Consider the following 23,710-nt stretch of genomic DNA (forward strand, 5'->3'; position numbering starts at 1 on the left):
AAAATTTTTTAGCATGTCTTGATACATTTACTTATCAGCTTTTTATTCTTCTTTCTGCTGGCATTTCCTTAATGTTTGTTTGCTTCACCTCTCTGGTTCATTGGATTGCTACTATTTATGTTTTCATGGACTTTATCTTCACAGTTTACTATATCTTGTAAAGCCTTTTCCACATTTGTTTGGCCAAGTGTACTGGCTGTTTTTGGCAAGGTCATCTGCAGTGCACACCACAGGGTAGTACGTGCTTTCCGAGTAGCCACACACATCTCTTTAATTGCTGAAGCAAGGGCAAAAACATCTGTAAAAAAACCATTCAGGATCAGTTCATGTTAAACACATTTTATATATCTCTCAACTCTTAAAAAGCACAATGTTGTGCTATTAAATGATCAAACATTATTATTTTTATAAGAGAAGGATGGCTATTGACTGGACTAAAGTATTTGACTTAATATTTAAAATTGTTCATACTCTATTTCTGACTTGTAGGACAATGACTGTGCTTTGGGTAGAACACAGACTTACAGAACAGAGTTATAATTAAATGAGTAAAATTAACAAAACTGATCAAAGTACTTTTGGAGTAAATTATGTGGGCATCAGTTACTGATTTATTCCTTAGGAAAGTGTAAATTTTAGAATCCAACCTTTTAACTTCAGAATCTGATTTTAACAATATTCAAATTATCTCACTGCCCTATCAAAAGAATATGCATTAACACATACCTCTGTCATCTTGGCATCTAGGAACTCCTTGCCTTTGCCTGTTTGATGCATTAACAATTTCATCCTTTCTACGTGACTGTACAATGTGAATGGACTCCAAGTGTCTATCAAGAGCAGTAGAGATATTGGCATGAAGGGGAGAACTTCGAAGACGTTCCATTTTGCCTAGTAGAGTCACCACCTAAGGGAAACATTTTAAATTTTGATAAGGCATGTAACCACATTACCCTGTCTTTTAAGTAAGGACAAATCTTCAATGAAGCAGAATAGAGAGGAGAGCAATAATATTCATCTAATACATAACTGAATGCCTACTCTATCCTGATACCATGCTGAGGAAAACAAAGATGTAAAGTCAGCCTTAAAAAAAAAAAGTCACCCTTTTGTACCTACTTGTTCAGTAATCTGTTCATGGGAATGAGCAACAGTTTAAAAAATCAAACATTCAAATATTTCCATGTCACTGACAGTGCAAATTTAAGATCTAATATTGTTTCTGGCAAATAAGAGAACAGCCTGCAAATAGAACATTTATAGGAGGTACTGTAATCTAAAGGGGGGAAAAAGCGCTAAAAGGGAGAAGTCCTAGATTGATTAATCCTGATCTCAGTAGGTCCTTTCTGGGCTTCCAATATTCTCCTTTTGGAAATCAGAAATATTCAAATCATACTGACTAGTGGTAGTTTTAAGGAATCCCTAATCCAATATACCAGTAAGGGGAGTATATTTTAGTTGTATACACCTAAAGTCTCCATTTCTAAACTTGAAATGTATAAAAGTTAAGAGAAGTTTTTCAATAATTAGGATTTGAAAATCAAATAAATACAGTAATTGCCTTTGGGAACTAAATGTTTTAAAATTCACATAGGAACTTGGTGTTTCGTGATGGGAGAGTAGAAAAATATTTTTCAATTAAGAAGCCAATGGGGGGCAGCCCGGGTGGCTCAGTGGTTTAGTGCCACTTTCAGCCCAGCGCCTGATCCTAGAGACCTGGGATCGAGTCCCACGTCAGGCTTCCTGCATGGAGCCTGCTTCTCCCTCTGCCTGTATCTCTGCCTCACTCTCTCTCTCTCTCTTTGTGTTTCTCATGAATAAATATATAATTTTTTTTAAAGGAGCCAATAGGGGACACCTAGATGGCTCATCAGTTAAGCTCTGCTTTCAGCTCAGGGCATAATCCTGGGGTTCAGGGATTGAGTCCCACATCAGGCTCCCTGAGGGGAGCCTGCTTCTCCCTCTGCCTGTGTCTTAAAAGTTTTTTTTTTTTAAGAATTGTATAAAGCAAACTAGAAAGTAGTACAGGTAAAAATATTTTAACGCTTTGTGATCTAATGTTATTTTTTTTTAAGATTTTATTTATTTATTCATGAGAGATACAGAGAGAGAGAGAGGCAGAGACACAGGCAGAGGGAGAAGCAGGCTCCATGCAGGGAGCCCGATGTGGGACTTGATCCCAGGTCTCCAGGGTCACGCTCTGGGCTGAAGGCAGGCGCTAAATCGCTGAGCCATCCAGGGATCCCCTGGTCTAATGTTCTAAATATAGATAGAATTTTTACAACAGGGATCCCTGGGTGGCGCAGCGGTTTAGCGCCTGCCCTTGGCCCAGGGCACAATCCTGGAGACCTGGGATCGAGTCCCACATCGGGCTCCCTGTATGGAGCCTGCTTCTCCCTCTGCTTGTGTCTCTGCTGTGACTATCATAAATTAAAAAAAAAAAAAATTTACAACAGCTATAAACATAATCTAAATTAATGTGAAGCATAAGCAAAGCTGGAAAAAGTTTAAGTCTGCAATCCTTTGATATATTGCCTAGAAATATATTACTGAGAAAAAGGAATTTTAACCTTGAATAGTTTTAAGAGAAAATAATATAAAATTGAAGTTTTTATTAACATTAACATCTGGCTATAATCCACGTTGGTATATGACTATACCCCTAATAAATCCATTGTACAAATTTACAAATTTGATAAAAGAATTTCAACTGACCAACTGAAAGCTAAGTAAAATCAATATTTTTCCATTGAAGTAGTTCATATCTATATTTTAAAGACAGCAAGGTACAAGAAACTGATGTTCAATAAAACATACTCTTGATTTTTCTAATTCTTGAAATAGCTTTTATTCAATCACAGAAGCAAGCTGTCTTCTTCACTGCATGCTTTTTCCTAGAATCTTTTTTTTTTTTTAAGATTTTGTTTATTCATAAGACAGAGAGGCAGAGACATAGGCAGCCCTCTGTGGGGAAGAATGATGTGGGACTCAATCCCAGGGCCCTGAGGATCACAACCTGAGCCAAAGGCATACCACTGAGCCAGCCAGGCATCCCCAATTTTTTTTTTTAAGATTTATTTATTCATGAGAGAGAGAGAGAGAGAGAGGCAGAAACACAGGCAGAGGGAGAAGCAGGCTTTCTGCAGGGAGCCCGACATGGGACTTGACTCCAGATCCTGGGATCACCCAGGCATCCCCCCTTTTTTTTCTAAGTTTATTTTTTTTTTAAGTAATCTCTACACCCAGCATGGGACTCCAGCGGACAACCCTGAGATCAAGAGTCAGACACTCCTCCAACTGCAGCAGCCAGGCACCCCTCCCAGATATCTTTTATCATATTTGGAAAGCAGTATAAATTTTTAAGAAAAGGTCAAAAAAAGGGGAAACTTTACCCTAATCTATTAAATTCTAGAAAATTCAGGGGTGCCTAGGTGACGGACTCAGTTGGTTAAGCATCTGCCTTTGGTTCAGGTCATGATCCCAGAATCCTGGGATTGAGCCACATATTGGGCTCTCTGCTCAGCAGGGAGCATGCTCCTCCCTTTCCCACTCCCTCTGCCTGCCACTCTGCCTACTTGTGCTCTGTTAAATAAATAAAATCTTTAAAAAAATTATAGAAAATTCTCAAATTACAAAGGAAATAATAGGAATAACACATTTGCGATTTATTTTTTTAAAATTCTTTATTTATGATAGTCACACACACAGAGAGAGGCAGAGACACAGGCAAAGGGAGAAGCAGGCTCCATGCAGGGAGCCCGATGTGGGACTGGATCCAGGGTCTACAGGATCACACCCCAGGCTGCAGGCGGCGCCAAACCGCTGCGCCACGGGGGCTGCCCCACATTTGCGATTTAAATTACAAAATGACCTATCAGGATTCTTTACATTTGAAGTGCTATACTAATTTTATAAAACAAGACTATTTTCTTTTTTTTAAGATTTTTTTTTAAGATTTTATTTATTTATTTGAGAGAGTGACAGAGCAAGCATGAACAAGGTGGTGGGGGGATGGGCAGAGGGAGAGGGAGAAGCAGATTCCCCTCTGAGCAGGGAGCTGATGCGGGGCTTGATCGCAGGACCCTGGGATCAGGACCTGAGCCCAAGGCAGATGCTTAACCACCTGAGCCACACAGTCGCCCCTTTTCTTAAGATTTTATTTATTTATTCATGAGAGAGACAGAGACAGAGACACAGGCAGAGGGAGAAGCAAGCTCCATGCAGGGAGCCCGACTGAGACTCAATCCCAGGTCTCCAGGATCACGCCCTGGGCTGAAAGCAGCACTAAACCGCTGAGTCACCTGGGCTGTCCTTATTTTATTTTCTTAAAGATTTATTCATTTATGACAGACATAGAGAGAGAAGAAGGACATAGGCAGAGGAGAACCAGGCTCCCAGTGAAGAGCTGGATGTGGGACTCAATCAGGGATCCAGGATCCAGGATCATGACCTGAGCCAAAGGCAGATACTCTACCACTGAGCCACTCAGGCATCCCTGTTTTGTTTTTTAAAAGATTTTATTTATTTATTATTTGTGAGAGAGCGAGCGCACAAGCAGGGGGAACAGCAGTGGGCTCCAGCAGAAGCAGCAGGAGAAACAGGCTCCCCACTGGGCAGGGAGCCCAACATGGAGCTCAATCCCAGGACCCTGGGATCATATCCTGAGCCAAAGGCAGGTGCTTAACTGACTGAGCCACCCAGGCGCCCCTAATTTGGGTTTCTTAAAGAGGAGCTATTTAAATGACTAAACCTACTTTTAAAATGATTAAGTGTGGGGGTGTGGCTCAGCAGTTGAGCATCTGCCTTTGGCTCAGGGCATGATCCCAGGGTCCAGGATGGAGTCCCTCATCAGGCTCCTTGCTGGAAGCCTGCTTCTCCCTCTGCCTGTGTCTCTGCCTCTCTCTGTGTGTGTCTCTCATGAATAAATAAATAAAATCTTTAAATAAAATAAAATAAAATAATTAAGGGGGGATGTTATTTCCCTTTTCCTAAGTATTACTCATAGTTCTAGGACCAAACATGGAAAAGAATATATTTCAGAGTTATGTATAAATGTGATTTAAAAATCCTTCAGGAGGGGATCCCTGGGTGGCTCCGTGGTTTGGCACCTGCCTTTGGCCCAGGGCGTGATCCTGGAGTCCTGGATCGAGTCCCACATTGGGCTCCCGGCATGGAGCCTGCTTCTCCCTCTACCTGTGTTCTGCCTCTCTCTCTCTCTCTCTCTCTGTCTATCTGAATAAATAAATAAAATCTTAAAAAAAAAAAATCCTTCGGGAGGATCCCTGGATGGCTCAGCGGTTTAGTGCCTGCCGTCGGCCCAGGGCATGGTCCTGAGGTCCCAGGATCGAGTCCCACATCGGGCTCCCTGCGTGGAGCCTGCTTTTCTCTTTGCCTATGTCTCTGCCTCTCCCTCTCTCTATCTCTCATGGATAAATAAATAAAAATATTAAAAAAATAAAGGTTAAAAAAAATCCTTCAGAACTCTGACTTGTTTTAAAATTTTATCAAGCAATTAAAAAAAATCCATTATTGGGTGTTTTTGCAGCTTACTCTGGCTTGTTCCCGAAGTTCATCCACAATTAAGCGATCAACTCGAGATGGGTTGGAGGTCAGCCTTGGAATTGGAGTGTTGTTAGTACTGGATACTTTTTTCCCTGGGTAATTCTTGGCCAGAGCCAATTCAGTCTGTAAAAAAATTATATAATTTTTAGATGCCGAATTTTCTAAATATGATTCAATCCTGAATAACATTTCTCTTAGGCCTAAGAAATAAATTGAAAATCACTACTTTAAAAATTTTTCACTTTCAAAAGGTAACAAATACAAACCAAATACCACCATATTTTTCTATCATATTTAATGCATATAATATATGTGAAGGCACCAACAGTTTAATACTTAATTAAAAGAACTTTATTTTTTTTAAATTTTTATTTATTATAGGCACACAGTGAGAGAGAGAGAGGCAGAGACACAGGCAGAGGGAGAAGCAGGCTCCATGCACCGGGAGCCTGACGTGGGATTCGATCCCGGGTCTCCAGGATCCCGCCCTGGGCCAAAGGCAGGCGCTAAACCGCTGTGCCACCCAGGGATCCCAATTAAAAGAACTTTAAAAGAAAATTTTGTTTTTAGGTAGTCTCTACACCCAACGTGGGGCTCCAACTCACAACCCTGAGATCAAGAGTCACATGCTCTTCCAAATGAGCCAGCCAGGCACCCCCAAAGAATTAAACTTTTAACCCATTAAGAGTGCAAAATAAACTTTACATAAATAGCAATTTTTTTAAGTTTCAAATTTTTTAAGTTATCTAATTCCTTACAGTCATGGACTTAAAAACTGTACATTATAGAAGAATTAAGCTTAGAAATAAGGTGAGTACTCAAACTACACTAACAAAATAAAAAAGATATGCAGAGGGAACATCCTAAGTTCTAAATGGATAGCTCTGTGTTACCTTTTTTCTCTCCTTTTCTAATGCTCTCCATTGTTCATAGCATTCTTCTAGTCGAATATGAAGTTCACTGGCTGGTCCACTACGGGTTTTAATTGGTCTTTGAAATCCAAAAGTTGGCACGAAACCAGAAAAGGAATTATCACCATACATCATATCATTAAAATAAGGGTATAAATGGCTTAAGTCATCATAAGAAAACAAATCGTAAGAATCCAACAGTGGAACAACTGAATGGCCAAATGGGTGAGTGGATCTTAGGGGAAACCCATTTGAGCCAAGTGGTTGAAAACTTTGATTATGCCTTAAATCTCCCATCATATAATTATTAGAAAAGCATGATGCCTGTGTGCGATTCACACGGCTATTAATATTGTTGTCTCCACTTCCCTGTCTGTGGCTATTAAAATGACCCTGTGACTCCAACAGATCTTGATATGTATTTTGAGATAAGCCATCTAAATGCTTTGGACCTTCTTCAGGATCATAATGTCCACTCTGAGGCTTAGCTTGAAAATTATGTTTGTTTACATTTTCAATGATCCCATACTGCTGAGCTGAATAGTTATCACAAAATCCATTTGGTTGCTTTATTTTTTTATCAGTAACTGATTCAAAGAGATTTTCTTCTCCAGTCTTTGTCAGTCCTTCCATGTGATTGACAGATTGAATTCTTTCTGCACCATTGTAACTGAAATCAAAACTAGAAAATGCTGAAGGGTTTTCTTGGCAATACTTCTGAAATAAACTGCTATTTGGGGTTAAATTTGTGGATAACAGTTGGGGGAAATCTGAAGGATGGTTAGAACCTTTTGAAGCTACACTTAAGTGACTATTTAATTTCATCAAGTTACCTTGATTCCGATAAGGAATAGGAGTGTTACTTTTTGTTTGAACATTCATCCACGTTGGTCTACTTAAGTTGATACCTCCTGAAAATGTTGCTGAGTTTGATAATAAATTCATGGGTTTAAAATACTCTGAATTTGGGGGGTCAGGTTTAGTAAACTGTTGTTTTTCTGTGACATTAGCAAAATCATTATTAGCTGGACAAGCTGTGTGAGGTTTTAGTCCATATTCTGATTTTATGCCAAAATCAGCAGTGAATCCTGCTTCCTTTGCAAACTGTTTTTCTGTCAGATGTGGTGTGGTTTTTGGAAATGTGAAATTCTGCTGGTCAGGTATTGTCTCCTCCATTTTTTTCTGATTTGCTGGTTTAACCTGAAATAACTTGGTATAGGTGTCTGCTTCTAGAGTTGGTGTTTCAGGTGTACCATTAGCTAATTTTTTACTATCTTGGACACTAAAATTCGAACACTTATTAAGCTTAGCCTTATTAGGATGAACATATTCTGGGTATCTACAATAATCTGCATTTTCACTGTATCTATTAAATTGAGAAAGAAACATTTCTGCCCTTTTTTGCTGTAATGGTACTTCAAGACCTTTAGCACATATTTTCTCTCTTCCATAAGAGTAAGTATCAACTCCTGATTCTTTCATGATGTCAGACAGACCAGTTTGTGATGTAAAACAGTTTTTGATAAATGGATAATCTTGGAATGTTGTCTTAGCTGTATCATTTGTCTGGATATTGTAACAGTTAGAATGATCACTTCGTGAGGGGTACATCCATTGTTCTTCAAGGTCTAAACCAGTAAATCCATGATAAAGTTCATCTACTTTTTGTTGTGGTATTAGATTACTATTATGCAGGTATTGCTTTTCCACTGTTGACACAGATTCACCACTATAAAAAGCTTGCTGAGAGATGGCTGTATCTATTGGCCTTTTGGTTTCTGTTAAGAGGTCATGGTGATCTGCAAATCTGCTTGTGTTCATTGGCCAAACTGACTTTAAATTGGAGGAGCAGGTCCTAGAACAAGTAAATATATTTAATTACAACTTAGGTTTTAAATGACTTTATTTCCTCATTGGAGAAGTTAGGTTTTCAAAATACTTATACTGCCTCATTGTCCCTTTCTAACTCTGCCTTATAAACTACTATTACATCCAAATAATTGTCTATTGCTTGAAATGTGTCACATGCTACATAAATATGCATTTTAATCTTAAAATGTCTTCAGTATACTTTCCCAAGAAATCTTAACTAAGGTCTGAGGCTGGTGACTGCATGGTCTTGCATGAATTGTTTATCTATAGAAAGCAGAAAACAAAATAAGTTTTTCCTTTAATTAGGTTATTATATAGGTGATTATAAAAATGTTGTTGACTGCAATTTTTTAAATGAAAAATATATACTTTGCTGAAAATATTACTGAAATTAAAATATTTTAATTGGTTACATGTGTACTGCATATTTCCCTATCTAGGAAATAAGACATTTGGGTAATATGGCTTCCACACCCCCAAAAATAATCACAGTATATTAATTTTTTTTTTACCATATGAATAAACTCCATACGTATTTTTGCATAGCAGTAATGATAGTTTTATTCTTTGGGATATATCTATAAAAGCTCTTTGGAATTTATACTCTTTAAGCCAAACTTTAGCTCATGAACTCAAGGGAAATAGCTCTGAATTATGCAAGAATAATTTTCCAAACTAAAGTTCTTAATAGCAAATTAAACTTTAGTATGAAACTTGCAATTAGATGACAAGTACCTCATGAAAATCAAGTAAATCTATTTAAGTAAAAATAAAATCTAATAAATACTGTAATTTAGTATATGTGAACTTAAAAGCTTACTATATACTATATGGCTTATAAATATACTAACCCCTCAGCAAAATACGGCTGTGACTTATCTTGTTCTTCCAAAATATTGGACACAAGTCCGTATAAGTCTGTTTCACTGCCATAGTCATTTCTTTCCGTTTGAATCCTAAAAATAAATGAATATCACGTGTAAATTCTTTTCCTCCTACTGAAATATATTGATTTATATTTCCAGACTTATTATACCATTACTTTTCTATAAAATATTTGGATTGGATTTATACCATCATTTCAAATAAAGAGGAAACAGGAACTCAAGAATATTTTACACTTTAGCATAGTGTCTAGGCTATGTAAGTGTTTCTCCTTCATTTCACATCCTATATCTAGTTTACAATGTTTGCTTAACTCTTATTTGTCCAAAACACATGCTATTCATTTTAGGTTCAAGATATAAATCCCTGACCTCTGATGTTTTAGACAGGCTTGGCACCATGGCTCTTTCTAAAAGTGTATCTGGTACCATTATACATTATTCTATCAACACTTGCTCAGTTTTTTCATCTGTGATTTGAAAGCCATATGAATCTGCTGCTCTATGTTTGTGACTCTTGAGACCAAATGTTGGATTTAAAAAGTGAAATGTGATATGGTCATCCTAGATATCACACTAATATTGCAGTTGTCCCTTAAAGTAACAGATTTGTGGGCTATCCCTAAATACTTACTAAAGTAACCAGAGCTCCATGTACCAGAAATCCTACCTTGTGACTAATACTGTCTAAATAATACAAAATGTAAAAACCAGGATGCCTGGGTGGCTGAGCAGTTGAGCACCTGCCCCTGGCTCAGGGCGTGATCCGCTGTCTTAGGATCGAGTCCCACAAGCAGGCTCCCCACAGGAAGCCTGCTTCTCCCTCTGCCTACATCTCTGCCTTTCTCTCTCTGGTCTTTCATGAATAAATAAATTTTTTTAAAAATGTAAAAACCACAAGGAGATGGAAAATTAGTGTTTTACCTCCTATGTATTTAAAGTAATTTGTTCCTAGAAGTAGTATGTTGCTTTAAGTTATAACTTCTTGTTTTCTCATATTTTATAGTATTAGGACATTAAAAAATATATATCTTATATTTGCATAACATTCAAACATTTCATTGATCTTCATAACATAGGATGGGCAGGTATTAGTAATCATTCAGATATTGAAGAATGAGCATTTGAGATTTTAAGAAACTTGTATTTTGCAAGTATATGTAATTTGCCAAACTACACTTGCTGAACAAGTGGTCTGCCTACAAGTCTAGTGCTTTTTCCACTATGTTGTGTTATTTCAAAAAGATTCAATGTAAAGTTTTTTTGGATAATAATTTATTAGTATATATCTAAAAAAATTCAATGTAATATATACTAAACCTTTAATAGTTGTTATTGGGAAGTGTTAAAGGTTAAAGTGAAATTCTGCTTTCTCTTGTATATTTCTGTAGCATCTAAATTTCTTCAATGAACATATATCAAATTATTTTAAAATATTAAAAATATTCTGTAGAATTATATATTAGTCTAATAAAATCACTATTTTATAGAACTTACCAAAATTTTCAAATTTTTAAGTAATCTCTAGGGGCATCTGGATGGTACAGTATGTTAAGCAACCAACTCTTGGTTTCAGCTCAAGTCATGATCTCAGGGTGGTATGAGACTGACCCCCACAATGGGTTCTGCATTCAGTACAGTCTGCTCGAGATTCTTTCCCTCTCCCCCTCCTGCTTATGCTCTAAAAAACTAATAAATCTTATTAATAGTATTATTATTAATAATAAAATCTCTCTAAAAAATAATAAAAAAATAATCTCTACACCCAACATGGAGCTTGAACTCACAACCCTGAGATCAAGAGTCACGTACTCTACCAAATGAACCAGTCAGGCACCCCTCTTAAAAATCTTATTAATTGAAAAATGTTAAAAATTGGGGAGCCTGGCTGGCTCAGTCAGTGAAGCATGCAACTCTTGATCTCAGGGTCCTGAGTTGAGCCCTACATTAGACACAGAATTTACTTTAAAAAAAAGGAATAAACATATAAGATTTTTAAAATAATTATTTTCCAATTAAACTAAAGATGCATCAACCTCTATCATCTGATCCCTTTTATATAATTAAAATAAAGGTAGATGTCACACCCTTAGGCTTCTCTTTGTGACAGGCTCCCACAATATCCTATATTTCATTCTTTAAACCTACTATACTTGTGCTCAGCAAGTCCATCATCATCATTATTGTAATATCTATAATGGTAGAGATAATATTGGCATGTTAATTCTAATACCCCCGTAGGAGAGATCTGGCATAAGAGTAGGCCTTTATTATTAATGGAATTGAAAAATATCTAAAACTATCTTATATTTTATAAGATTCTGTTTATTGTATACTTATGAAGAAAATAATTACTGAAAATTTAGAACTAGATGAAAAAATATCAAATTGTAACTCATTTACATAAGTTATCCTTAGAAAGAGGAACTTAAGATTTATTCAGTAAGGGTTGCCTCTAATGAATAAAAAAAAAGTAATGAGCTAAAAATTATATATACGTAACTGCTAGTTTAAGGTTTCTAAAAATTTGATAAACATCAAATTGTAATGCCATGACATTAAAATGCTGATATAGGGAACAAAGAGCTAATATAATTGGGTTCCCATGTAATCAAACTTAAAAAATAACTTCATTTAGCCTGGAAAATCTGATTTATTAATTTACCTGTTCTTTACATTGATCTGAGAATTAGAAGGCTGTTTAATATCGTCTCCATAAGTAGACCATGGTGCATAAAAAAGTGAAGAATCTACAGAACTTGAATATTCTGTTGATGAAGAAAGTGGAGTATAGGTCTGCCTTAGGTCAACACTGTCTTCACTCTGCAATTTTAAAGACATGTTTGCATATCAGACACATCTAAATTACATTTACTATAGAATATTAGTGAAATAATAATAGAGGAAATAACAGGGCAGCCCAGGTGGCTCAGCAGTTTAGCGCTGCCTTCAGCCCACGGCCTGATCCTGGAGACCCAGGATCAAGTTCCATGTCAGGCTCCCTTCATGGAGCCTCCTTCTCCCTCTGCCTGTGTCTCTGCCTCTCTCTCTGTATCTCATGAATAAATAAAATCTTTAAAAAAATAGAGGAAATAACACATGTGTGTAAGAGTTGGGAGATTTAAAATCTAGACTTAGCCACTTAAGCTTGTTTTCTACTAGGGGTTGGCAAATTTTTTCTGTAAAGGGCCAGATAATAAATATTTTAGGGTTTTCTGGCTGTTAAGCCCTCTGTTGACCTCAGCTCTGCCATTCTAGAATCAAAGCAAATCACAGACAATATATAAGGGGCATAGCTGTGTTCCAATAAAATTGTGTTTACACAATCAGGCACTTGGCAGATCTGATCTTTACTTATTGCTCATCCCTGGTATGAAACACTTACAATTACTGCACTTTTTTCTGAACAGATAAATGCTGTTTGGACACTACCAGTGTTATTTTCAAGAGATCATTTACAAGATTGTCTTAATGCCCCCACTCTGTGTAAAACAGTGAATGTCATTTATACAGAATTTTCAAAGAAATTCCACAGAACATTATATTCATTTAACCTTGTGACACGAGTACTCTATTTTAAAAAGAGGAAAACTGAGGCTACAAGTTACTGAGCTGGATAGGTGACAAAACTAACCCCAAACTCAAGACCTTACTCCTACTGTAGGACCTTTTAAATAATCTCTTCAATTTTCAGCCTAGCTTCTAGTTCCAAGAGATATTATAAAAATGACATGATATATAAAATTTTATGATCTCTTCAGAAATTTAAAAGTTATTATTACTATATTATTACAATTAGAAAAAAACAAGCTAATTGAGTAAATAAGGCAAAAAGTCTGAATTTAAAATTTTATTGATTTAAAATACTGTCTCTTGGGACGCCTGGGTGGTTCAGCTGTTGTTGTCTGCCTTTGGCTCAGGGCATGATCCCTGGGTCTGGGATCGAGTCCCATATCAGGCTCCTTGCAGAGAACCTGCAGCTCTGTCTGTCTCTCTCTGTCTGTCTCTCTCTGTGTCTCTCATGAATAAATAAATAAAATCTTTAAAATAAAATAAAATATAAAATAAAATAATATAAAATAAAATATAAAATAAAATAAAATACTGCCTCTTTCCAAAAGGGATTGATGTTCAGTGAAAATAATTTTAGATACTTAAAATAGAATGAATTTAACACATGATAAAGATTAAACTGAAATATATTTTATTCTAGAAAATGCTTCTTTAAAGAAGTCTGAAATATAGATTCATAATTTTTAACTCTCTAAATGAAACCTGATGTAAAAACTATAACTATCTGGACACAGAAGTGGTTATTTTCTTATAAATACAAAGGAAATATAATCATGACTAAAAATATTTTCTAATTGCTTTTTTCTATTAAAATTTACATTGAGAAGACAAGAATAAATTTATGTTCATCATAGACATAATTTAAAATACAACTCTTTAAATAACAGAATTTATATACTATATGAATAAAATATGAAAATCTCTTCCAATCACCCACCTTTAGGAATCTCAAATATTTTACAACCATTTATTTAAATTCTGGTTATGACTGCTATTTGAAAACTACACATTATAATTTTAGATATCATGTGGACTATTCTGAAGCCGTGGAAAATGAGGCACCAAAGTAATTTTGCTAAGTGTGTCACTAAAAACTACTTTTCCAGAATTTCTTAGTGAGCAGTAACTTTTACAAAGGATTTTTTCTTGAGAACCTTTCATAATTTTATTCCTTTAGTTCTGAAGTTTTTATCATAAGCCCACCTTAACTGTCTTTTAGGTATGAAACATCCAAAAATGATATAATTGTTCATCTTTTTGAGATAGTGACTTAAAAGAAGTATTTTCAGGTTATGCAATATCAAACAAGATATACAGTATTTGAAACTAACTGCATTTTAGGAGCATTCTTTAGAGTTTAATTTACATTTTAAAGTAAAATTTGAGGATTAGAAAAATTAACTCCTTTTATAAGATTGATTTCAATTTTGTATTCTAGGATAAAATAAAAGCTAAAGTAACAGGGTGGATTCAAATGATTATACTTTAAATATCTGGATCCTTTTCAGTTAAAACATTTGTGGGAATGAAGTATGCAGATGATTGGGGCTGGTATATGAATCAGTGTAGATAACTGCAAAATGTATCACTTTTATCCTTGATATACTTAGTTGACTGAAATTAAATCCAAGTAAATTTTAGGAGGTGTATAAACATTATAGAGAGCAGTGGAATACTAGTCTTGGCGGTGAAATGACCTGCATTCCCCTTGGGCTTTGTCACTTAAAGCATTAATCAAGCTCTCTGAGCCTCAGTTTCTCAGTCCGTACGCTGAATGTAATACTATACAAAGTTGTAGTGTGGATTAAATAAAATTATTTATTTGGGGATATTGTTATAATTCAAAGTATAACAATATCAACACTGATGTCCTGGTTAAATAATTTCAAATGGAAATGCCTCACACCACCCTAAGCCCAAATTTAATACGATTGATAAAACTAAATGTTTTAGGTGGGGTAAAAGGTAGCATGTAACCTAAGACACTGCTGAGGCCAGAAAAATGAAGAAATACAGAAAAGCTTCACTTTCAAGTTATCAAAAAAGTAATGTTTGTGCTGACTTGCAATAAATGCTTTTGAAGGAAAAACTATTTTAAGGTTTTACTAAGCAAAGTGGGTTTTCTTACATGTCTGACCTCATGTTACACTGAAGACAAAATGATAACAAGAATCGATGAAAAATCTTCCTCGACTTGTTTTTGAAAGTATGTGCGGTGCAGACTCTACTGAAAATGTTACTGGCTTAAGAAAGAAAGAGAAGGAGGGAAAGAGAAAGAAAGGAAAGGAAGAAAAAATAGGCTTTCTGGTCCTAAACTTGGAGCTATCTAAACACTTAAGTGAATGGGCTCCGCGTAAACGACTTTGATTTAAAAACAAACAAAACCACAACCCTCTAACAAAGGATGGACCTGCGATTTGTAGCAATCATAGAAGGAAGTGGAGCCAGTCAGCATCACGCTGTTGAACACATCCGTTAGTCTACTGCTGGGGTCGGCACCGAGGTTCCAGCAGCGATTCGCACCTCCACGGAACGCTACCTTGGGCTGCGCACGACAGGGAGAGGAAGCGGGAGAGGCATCACGCACGGCAAAGCCGGGCTGGAACCGCGGGCGGCTGTCGCACCGCCACTGTTCGCGCAGCTCAACTCAGAATCCACCCCGAGGGCACCGATCACCGGGCCCGCGCTTCTGTCCCCGGGATTTCCTCTCTGCCGACCCCGAGGCGCGGTCCTCGACGGCCCTGACAGGCCCACGCCGGCGGCCACTACGTCAGCGCCGCCGCCGCCCGATGTGGTGGAAAAGGCGGCGGCGCAGCCCCGGCGTCGCGGCTACTGCAGCCCCGGCCGGTCGGTCCTGTCAAGCCCGCTCCGCGCCCCCCAAGCCGGGGCCTGCGGGCCGCCGCGCCGCCACCACCCCCCGTCCGCCCCCGCCCTGCGGCCCCGGTGCCCCGTCGGGGTTCCCCCCTGGCGACCTGCCCTCTCCCGCCCGGCCGCGGCCTCCTCAGAGAACCGGTCTGGGGACGCGCCGGCGCCTCAGCGGCTCCTCACCGTCGCCGTCCTCCAAGCCCGGCGGCCACCCGGACCTTGACGGTCCCCACCGGTTACCTCAAGTCCCTCCCTCAGGCCTGGGGGGCGAGGGAGCGGGCAGGTGTCTCCGCCTCTCACCTCCATGGGGGCCCCCAGCCCCTCCTGGACTAGGTACAGCTCCTGGGGCACGGGAGTGAGGGGGGGGCGTCGAGGCCCGGCTCCCTCAGCCCGCACCCCGTCGCTGCTGCTGCCTCCGCCGCCGCCACCGCCCCGGGCGCTGCCTGGAGCGGGTCTGTGGGTCGCGGGGCCGGAGCGGGGAGGGAGGGGCGGGGGGAGAGGCCGTTACAGTGCCTACCCCTGGCTCGCGACCCCGCACGCGACCCCGCACCGGCCCGCTCCACCCCACCCCACTCCCTGGTGTGAGGCCCGCCCCCCGCTTCGCACCCCGTCATTGGCCCGCTGACCAGCCAATAGGCAACCGCCTCCCGGCCTGTTACCCCCTAGAGACAAGGCCAAGAAGATGCCGTTAGCGGACCTCGCTCTTCCTTAGCTTCTGAGCCTTTCCCGCTCAAAGTAAGCCTGTTCGGGATTGGCCCTGACTGGCGAGCAGCAGCCCGGTGACTGGCTAATAGGGCAGCAGAGGGGCGGGGCATGGAAGGTGGGGAAGGAGTGCGGGCCTACCGGATGGGAGAAGTGATCGGAAGATTTGAGAAGTCGCTCAGCAACTGGCTGATTATACTAAACCTATCACTGGGCACCTTTTTGTCACCTGTGCATTTCCTTTTTGCCCCTTAGTCCCTCCCATAACTCCCAGAATCCTTTGGAGACGCCAAGAGAATAATAGACGTTCCCATTTACGGAAGGTGAGGAGCCCGTTGTGGAGTTGAGAGTTGTTGGGACGTGTCCTTCCGAGGGAGAGACGCCCTCTGTTTTAGACTCCAGGGCACCATGGGGATGAAGGCGTTTTGGTGTTAATGCAACCCTTGAACAAGGTGCACGCTGACCTGCACCAGACAAGCCATTTACGTGGGCAGGGCCATTTGGAGAGATGATAGTGGTTGGAGCATTGCTAAATGTTGTGGGCGTTGAAATATTGAAGATGAGAATCATAAATGCTGCAAACGCCTTTAAGTTGTTTATATTTAAAAATCAAAGCTTGAGAAGAGCTCAATAAAGTGGAAGATGTTCCTTAATTCAAAAGCAAATGGAGGGGGGGGAAACAAAAGCAAATGGAGATAGTATAGGGGCACAAATTTTATTGGCTCATATTGTCCCGATAGTTATTTTGGATCTCTTCTGTTCGGCTCTTTTCTTTCTTTTTCGAAAGATCTCATTTCGAATGGATATGTTGTGGGGGGGAGAGGTGCACAATCTTACCCAAAGATATACACAAACCTCAGATTAAAATGAGAAGGGGTTATGGGGCGCCTGGGTAGCCTACTGGGTTGGTCGTCAGAGTGTTGGTTTCCGCTCAGGTCATGAACTCAGGTAGTGATATCAAGACCCACACTGGGCCGTGCAGCTACACAAGTCGTCTGCTGGAGATTCACCCTCTTCCGCTTCTCTCTCTAAAATAATTTTTTTTTTTTTAATGAGAAGGATGAGATGCCTGGGTGGCTCAGTCCGTTGAGGGTCCTGAGACTGAGCCCCACATCAGGCTTCCTGCTCAGAGGGGAGCCTGCTTTTTCTGTCCCTCTGCCGCTCCCCCTGCTTGTGCTCGCTGTCTCTTTCCCTCTGTCTCTTGATCTCTGTCAAATAAATAAAATCTTTTTTAAAATAATAAATTAGGGTTAGAAATATGTAATTGTTTTATGTATTCTCTGCCTTCGTCTGAAAGTTTTTTTTGGGAAATGGTGACCTTCTTTCTCCATTTATTGACTATTCCTATATCAGAGCAACTATAAAAGAGTTTGATGTCATAAGATTGATTACATTTCAGTAACTTTGGCCCATCTCAGAATGGTGCCCTCAAGTAACAAACTCATTTTTTTTCCTTGCTATTTTGTGGATATTTAAGTGAATCTGAATTTATGATTGGATTTTAAAAAATATATATTAAAGAACATTTTTTTATATAACTAGAAACAATTTAAACCTATTCCATCCTGGGGCAGCCCTGGTGGCACAGCGGTTTGGCGCCGCCCGCAGCCTGGGGTGTGATCCTGGAGACCGGGGATCGAGTCCCACATCGGGCTTCCTGCATGGAGTCGGCTTCTCCCTCTGCCTGTGTCTCTGCCTCTCTCGCTGTGTCAATAAATAAAATCTTAAAAAAATAAAAAATAATAAACCTATTCCATCCTTAAAAATTAGTGCAGAGTGAACACTTCTCCAAAATATATAAGATTATTTTTTGTTGTTTTTATTTTTGTTTTCCAACTCTGGAAGACAATGTACAATGTGGTACTCTTCAGTTACATTAGTGAATCCCTTTTTATACTTTTACACATACTTAAACATTTTGTTTTGTATCAAAAATATTCAGTTTCATTGAAAAAAAGTCAGCCTGCCCCCTAGAAATGTTTTGTGCGATAGAATAATAGGATTTTATTTTTCTCCCAACTAAAACTTCAACTTCAAAAAAATACATATTTTTAAAAGTTCAAAGTATCAGGAACAATCTCTCTTTTTTAAAAGATTTATTTTTTTATTCGTGAGAGACACACACAGAGAGAGAGAGGCAGAGACATAGGCAGAGGGAGAAGCAGGCTTCCCACAGGAATCCTGATGCAGGAGTCGATCCTGGATCCCAAGAGCCGAGGGCAGATGCTCAACTGCTAAGCCACCAGTCATCCCATCAGGAACAATCTCCATGCCAGAGAGAACTCTGAATTAATTCTTCATAGACAGCAATCCTGTAGGGGATCCCTGGGTGGCTCAGCAGTTCAGCACCTGCCTTTGGCCCAGGGCATGATCCTGGAGTCCCAGGATCGAGTCTCGAGTCCAGCTCCCGGCATGGAGCCTGCTTCTCCCTCTGCCTGTGTCTCTGCCTCTCTCTCTCTCTCTATCATGAATAAATAAATAAAATTTAAAGAAAGCAATCCTGTAGAGACACCTGGGTGGCACAGCAGGTTAAGCATCTGCCTTCAGCACGAGTCATGATCTTAGGGTCCTGGGATCGAACCCCCATCAGGCTCCCTGCTCAGTAGGGAGCCTGCTTCTCCCTCTGCCCACTTTCTCTCTGTCAAATAAATAAACAAAATCTTAAAAAAAAAAAAAAGAAAGAAAGCAGTCTTATAATCTCAAGTCAGTATATCATTAAATCACTGCAGGATTATTGTATACGCTCATCTATGTTAAATGAATTGCTTTTCTAGTTTCCTAATGGACTAGTGGTCCAACAACTTGAATGGGCTGCAAACCTACCTTGATTCAAACCATGCAATTCTTTATGGGCTTCTCTGACTTGAGGTCTTAAATTATCTTAATTCTACCTTCTGGAATTAACTGGATTTCCATATATGGTTTCTCAACCTCTAAAAGGTTGTTGGAAGAGTGGAAATGTATTAAGGAAACTTAACTCAAAATTACAGTTGGAAAAAAATGAAGGGGAGGCTTTCTTTTGCACCTGTACTACACTCCTCCTGGCTTGCCTAGTTCAGCAAGAAGGAAGATTTCTTCTCAGCCCAGTAACAGCAAGCTGCCCTCATCTACAGCCAGTGAGAGGCTGCCACCGCTTTGAACTCTTGTTTTCCTCCAATGAACTTTTGTTCAAAACATACCTCCCAACTGGGTGCCTGGGTGCCTCAGTCAGTTAACTGTATGACTTTGGCTCAGGTTATGATCTGGGATCCTGGGGTTGAGCTCTGCATCTGGCTCTGTGCTCAGTGGGGAGTCTGCTTCTCCCTTTCCTTCTGCCCCTACCCCTGCTCATGCTCTTTCTCTCAAATAAATAAATAAAATCTTAAAAAAAAAATAACATCCCTCCAAATTTCTTCCTTACCTCTGTAGAAGGACCTCTCCCATTTTGTTCCCAGGATTTGCCTGTGGTTGGCCATTGTTTACTTGTCCTGAATTGCAATTTTTCTTCTATTCCTCCCAAAACTCTATTTTCCTGGCTGAATCACTTACCTTTTTCTTTTAAAAAGGTTGACAGAAGCCTTACAAACAGCTCTTTATTAGAGCTGTTTGAAACTACTCCCTTTTTTTCAGTACTCAAAGTAGTGTTTTTCTGACTGTGTCTAACATTATATTTGCAGCCTTTTTTTTTTTTTTGGTAGGAAGTAAGCTAGCTTCTGCTTTAACTTTTCTGTTTGATGGATTTCCAGGTCATTCTCTCTTAATCTGTGTTCCAGGAAACTTGTAGGGTTCCACTTATCTTGAGATGAGACCCTGAAAAAATCATGCATTTAACTTTGCTGAAGAAATGTTTCTGCTTGGGGTGTGGGGAAATTCTTGAGTTGATTAATATTTATAAAATATAATGTTAATGTACATTTCCTATGGCAAGCTCTTCCATACCTTCAAAGTTAACATTCTTCCTCATCTTTTAATATTTTGATCTTTTTCTATGTATGACTTTATTTCTTGATTAGAATAGAGTATATATTTGATATTTAAACTTATGCATTGACATTCAACTAGGGCTTTCACTGTAAAATGAAAAGTTCTGAATAACTGTTTCACTGCCCTCCAAAACTGAATTTCTATTTCTCAATATTTGATTGGAACCAGATGTTAGAAAAGTTTCATAGAAGAGTGCCACCAGAAAAAGACATATTTTAGAGATGTCTTTGTAAATTTCCTTTAGGATTTTAAATTTCTCCTGAATTTGAGGGGTCCCCAGACTATATAATGAAAAGTCTTCTGACACAATGAACCAGAAAAGAGCTTCTGAAAAAAAAATTAAGAGCCAGAGTTTTAATTTAGGCCACAGAGCACAAGAAGTTATGACAGGGTCCATTTTTAAAGTTCTATCAAAGCTTTGTGTATTATGATGTACCGCTAAAAGTAAGATTCCTTCCCAAGGATAATTAAATTAAAAGAACATTCATGAAACGTATGATTTCCAAATAGTATGATTATATACCCATAAGGTGGGAAATAAATTCTGCATTTATAGGATCTTCCTGAAAACTCACAGCTCACTTAATTGTTGAAATCTTTAACCAGCCCAAATTTCTATATTATTTTATCTACCTTTATTTCTATTTGAGCATTCTTAAGATATTGTGAGAGGACCTACCTATAGGTTCAATCTGAAAGTTAGGTTGTTTTATAATCGTTGTATTAAATAATGGTACTCTGTATCTTTATCAGATTGTCAGAGCCCGGAGGTAGCTGTTCTGTTGCAAAAGCCTGCTTAGGTTCTGAGCTGGCCCCTAATCAGGCAGGGTTCTTACAGGCTATATCTATTCCCAGGGCACCTATGAAGTTAAAACCTGGAGAAGCTACTTCATTAACCCTTGGAGAGGGATCCCTGGGTGGCGCAGCGGTTTAGAGCCTGCCTTTGGCCCAGGGTGCGATCCTGGAGACCTAGGATTGAGTCCCACGTCGGGCTCCCGGTGCATGGAGCCTGTTTCTCCCTCTGCCTGTGTCTCTGCCTCTCTGTGTGTGTGACCATCATAAATTAAAAAAAAAAAAAAACCCTTGGAGAGCAGAGTATGGAAGCCTTACCTAGTTCTAAGGCTCTACCTCTCTTTCCAGGTCCTTACCTCTGATCTGGAGCCCGACTGCTTGTCTGGCCAGATGATATGGTGCTTGCTCTTCTTCTTTTTTTTTTTTTTAATTGACTTTATTTTTTAGATCAGTTTTAGATTCACAACAAAATTAAATGGAAAGTACAGAGAGTTCCCATATACTCCCTGCCCCCACACATGTACAACTTTCCCTATTATCAGTATCCTGCACCAGAGTGGTACATTTGTTACAATTAATGAACCTACATTGACACATTATCAGTCAAAATCCATAGTTACAGGAGGGTTCACTCTTTACAGTGGGTTTTGACAAATGTATAATGATGTGTATCTACTATGATAGTGTCATACAGAAAGGTTTCACTGCCCTAAAAATACTCTGTGCCCCCACTCATTCATCCTTCCCTCTCCCCTAATCCCTGGTGACCACTGGTGTTTTTACTGTCTCCATATTTTGCCTTTTCCACAATGTCATATTGTTGAAATCATTCAATAGGTAGCCTTTTCAGATTGGCTTCTTTCACTTAGTTATATGTATTTAGGTTACTCCATGTCTTTTCATGACTTGACAGCTCATTTCTTTTTAGCACTGAATAATATTCCATGTCTGGATGTACCATAGTTTATACATTCATCTACTGAAGACATCTTGGTCACTTCTAAGTTCTGGCAATTATGAATAAAGCTACTGTAAACACTCATGTACAGTTTTTTGTGTACAACTGTACAAAAAATATCAAGGAGCATGGTTGCTGGATTATACAGTAAAAGTATGTTTAGTTTTATAAGAAATAGCCAAACTGAATTCCAAAGTGGCTGTGCCATTTTGCATTCCCACCAGTAATGAATGGGAGTTCCTGTTGCTCTATCTCCTCAACAGTATTTAGTGTTGTCAGTGTTTTTAATTTTGTCCATTCTAATAGATGTGTAATGGTATCTCACTGTTTTAAGGTTTTTTTTACCTCTTGCTTGTACATATTCTTGGTTCCTAATTCCTTCTCTACTTTTTCTTACTGCTCAGTTTCTAAATAAGCTGTTCTCAAAGTGTGGTCCCCAGATCAACAACATCAACACCACCTAGGAACTTGTTAGAAATGAAGTTTGGGGGATGCCTGTGTGGCTCAGTGAGTTAAGCATCTGCCTTTGGCTCAGGTCATAATCCCAGGGTCCTGGGATGGAGCCCTGCATTAGGCTCCCTGCTCAGCAGGGAGTCTGCTTCAACCTCTCCCTCTCCCTCTCCCCCACCTCTGCTCTCTCTCTTGCTTGCTTTCTCTGTCTCAAATAAATAAAATCTTTTTTTCTAAGTAAAAAAAAAAAAAAAAAAAGGAATGGAGTTTGGGGGCCTTGCCCAAACCTATTGAATAAAAAAAAGCTACATTTTAACAGCCTCGTAAGTGATTATGATGTAAGCTAAAATTTGAAAACACTGTTCTAGACCTCTACTCTTCAACTTGATAGCCTTCAGACATATGTAGGTATGGAACTCTTGGAATACGGCTAGAATGAATCAAGATGCCCTATAAGTGTAAAATACACCCCAGATTTTTAAAAAATATTTATTTATTTATGATAGAGAGAGAGGCAGAGACACAGGAGGAGGGAGAAGTAGGCTCCATGCCAGGAGCCCCATGCGGGACTCAATCCCAGGACTCCAGGATCGGGCCCTGGGCCAAAGGAAGGCGCTAAACTGCTGAGCCACCCAGGGATCCCCTACACCCCAGATTTTTAAAACTTAGTGTGAAAAAAGAAAAGGTAAAATACTTCATTGGTAATTTTTATATTGACAGCACTGAAATTAAAATATTTTGGATATATTGGGTTAAAGAAAATACATTATTAAAATTAATTTCACCTGTTTCTTTTTAGTTTTGACATAGGGTTACTAAAAGATTTTGAGTTACATTCGTAGCTGTCATTATATTTCTGTTAAGACAGCATCATTCTAGACTATGAGTCTGCAAACTATAGTTCCTGGACTCCATCTGGCCTACTGCCTGTTTATATATATATATAACCCATGAGTTAAGAATGGTTTTAAATTTTTAAATGGGGGCGGCCCCGGTGGTGCAGCGGTTTAGCGCCGCCTGCAGCCAGGGGTGTGATCCTGGAGACCTGGGATCAAGTCCCGCGTCGGGCTCCCTGGATGGAGCCTGCTTCTCCCTCTGCCTGTCTGTCTGTCTCTCTCTCTGTCTCTATGAATAAATAAATTAAAATTTTTTTAAATGGTTGAAAATAAATTTTACAA

The 23,710-nt window shown here is 39.1% G+C and overlaps 2 protein-coding genes across 2 annotated transcripts; both read right to left on the reverse strand.

Annotated features, from left to right (window-relative positions):
• Positions 1-5,818, reverse strand: MEIOC (meiosis specific with coiled-coil domain). Its single transcript, XM_055304590.1, has 3 exons — positions 5,551-5,818; positions 727-907; positions 1-298 (listed from the first exon to the last, which is right to left on the reverse strand). Exons 1-3 carry the CDS (start codon positions 5,749-5,751, stop codon positions 69-71), a joined length of 612 nt encoding a protein of 203 aa, XP_055160565.1. The 5' UTR covers positions 5,752-5,818; the 3' UTR covers positions 1-68.
• Positions 5,819-5,974: 156 nt separating this feature from the next.
• On the reverse strand, positions 5,975-12,070 carry LOC129509853 (meiosis-specific coiled-coil domain-containing protein MEIOC). The gene is made up of 3 exons (XM_055325735.1): positions 11,895-12,070; positions 9,197-9,301; positions 5,975-8,328 (listed from the first exon to the last, which is right to left on the reverse strand). Exons 1-3 carry the CDS (start codon positions 12,068-12,070, stop codon positions 6,426-6,428), a joined length of 2,184 nt encoding a protein of 727 aa, XP_055181710.1. The 3' UTR covers positions 5,975-6,425.
• Positions 12,071-23,710: the final 11,640 nt, after the last annotated feature.

Source organism: Nyctereutes procyonoides, unplaced genomic scaffold (genome assembly GCF_905146905.1).
Source record: "Nyctereutes procyonoides isolate TBG_1078 unplaced genomic scaffold, NYPRO_anot_genome, whole genome shotgun sequence".
NCBI classification, from domain to species: Eukaryota; Metazoa; Chordata; class Mammalia; order Carnivora; family Canidae; genus Nyctereutes; species Nyctereutes procyonoides.

Coding starts and splice junctions, on each gene's coding strand:
- LOC129509853 (XM_055325735.1), bottom strand. CDS start 12,070: ATGTCTTTAAAATTGCAGAGTGAAGACAGTGTTGACCTAAGGCAGACC. Junction 9,302..11,894: donor CAGATCAATGTAAAGAACAG/GTAAATTAATAA, acceptor ATTTATTTTTAG/GATTCAAACGGAAAGAAATG. Junction 8,329..9,196: donor CAGCCGTATTTTGCTGAGGG/GTTAGTATATTT, acceptor TACTTGTTCTAG/GACCTGCTCCTCCAATTTAA.
- MEIOC (XM_055304590.1), bottom strand. CDS start 5,751: ATGTTATTCAGGATTGAATCATATTTAGAAAATTCGGCATCTAAAAAT. Junction 908..5,550: donor AACTTCGGGAACAAGCCAGA/GTAAGCTGCAAA, acceptor TGTTTCCCTTAG/GTGGTGACTCTACTAGGCAA. Junction 299..726: donor TAGATGCCAAGATGACAGAG/GTATGTGTTAAT, acceptor GTTTTTTTACAG/ATGTTTTTGCCCTTGCTTCA.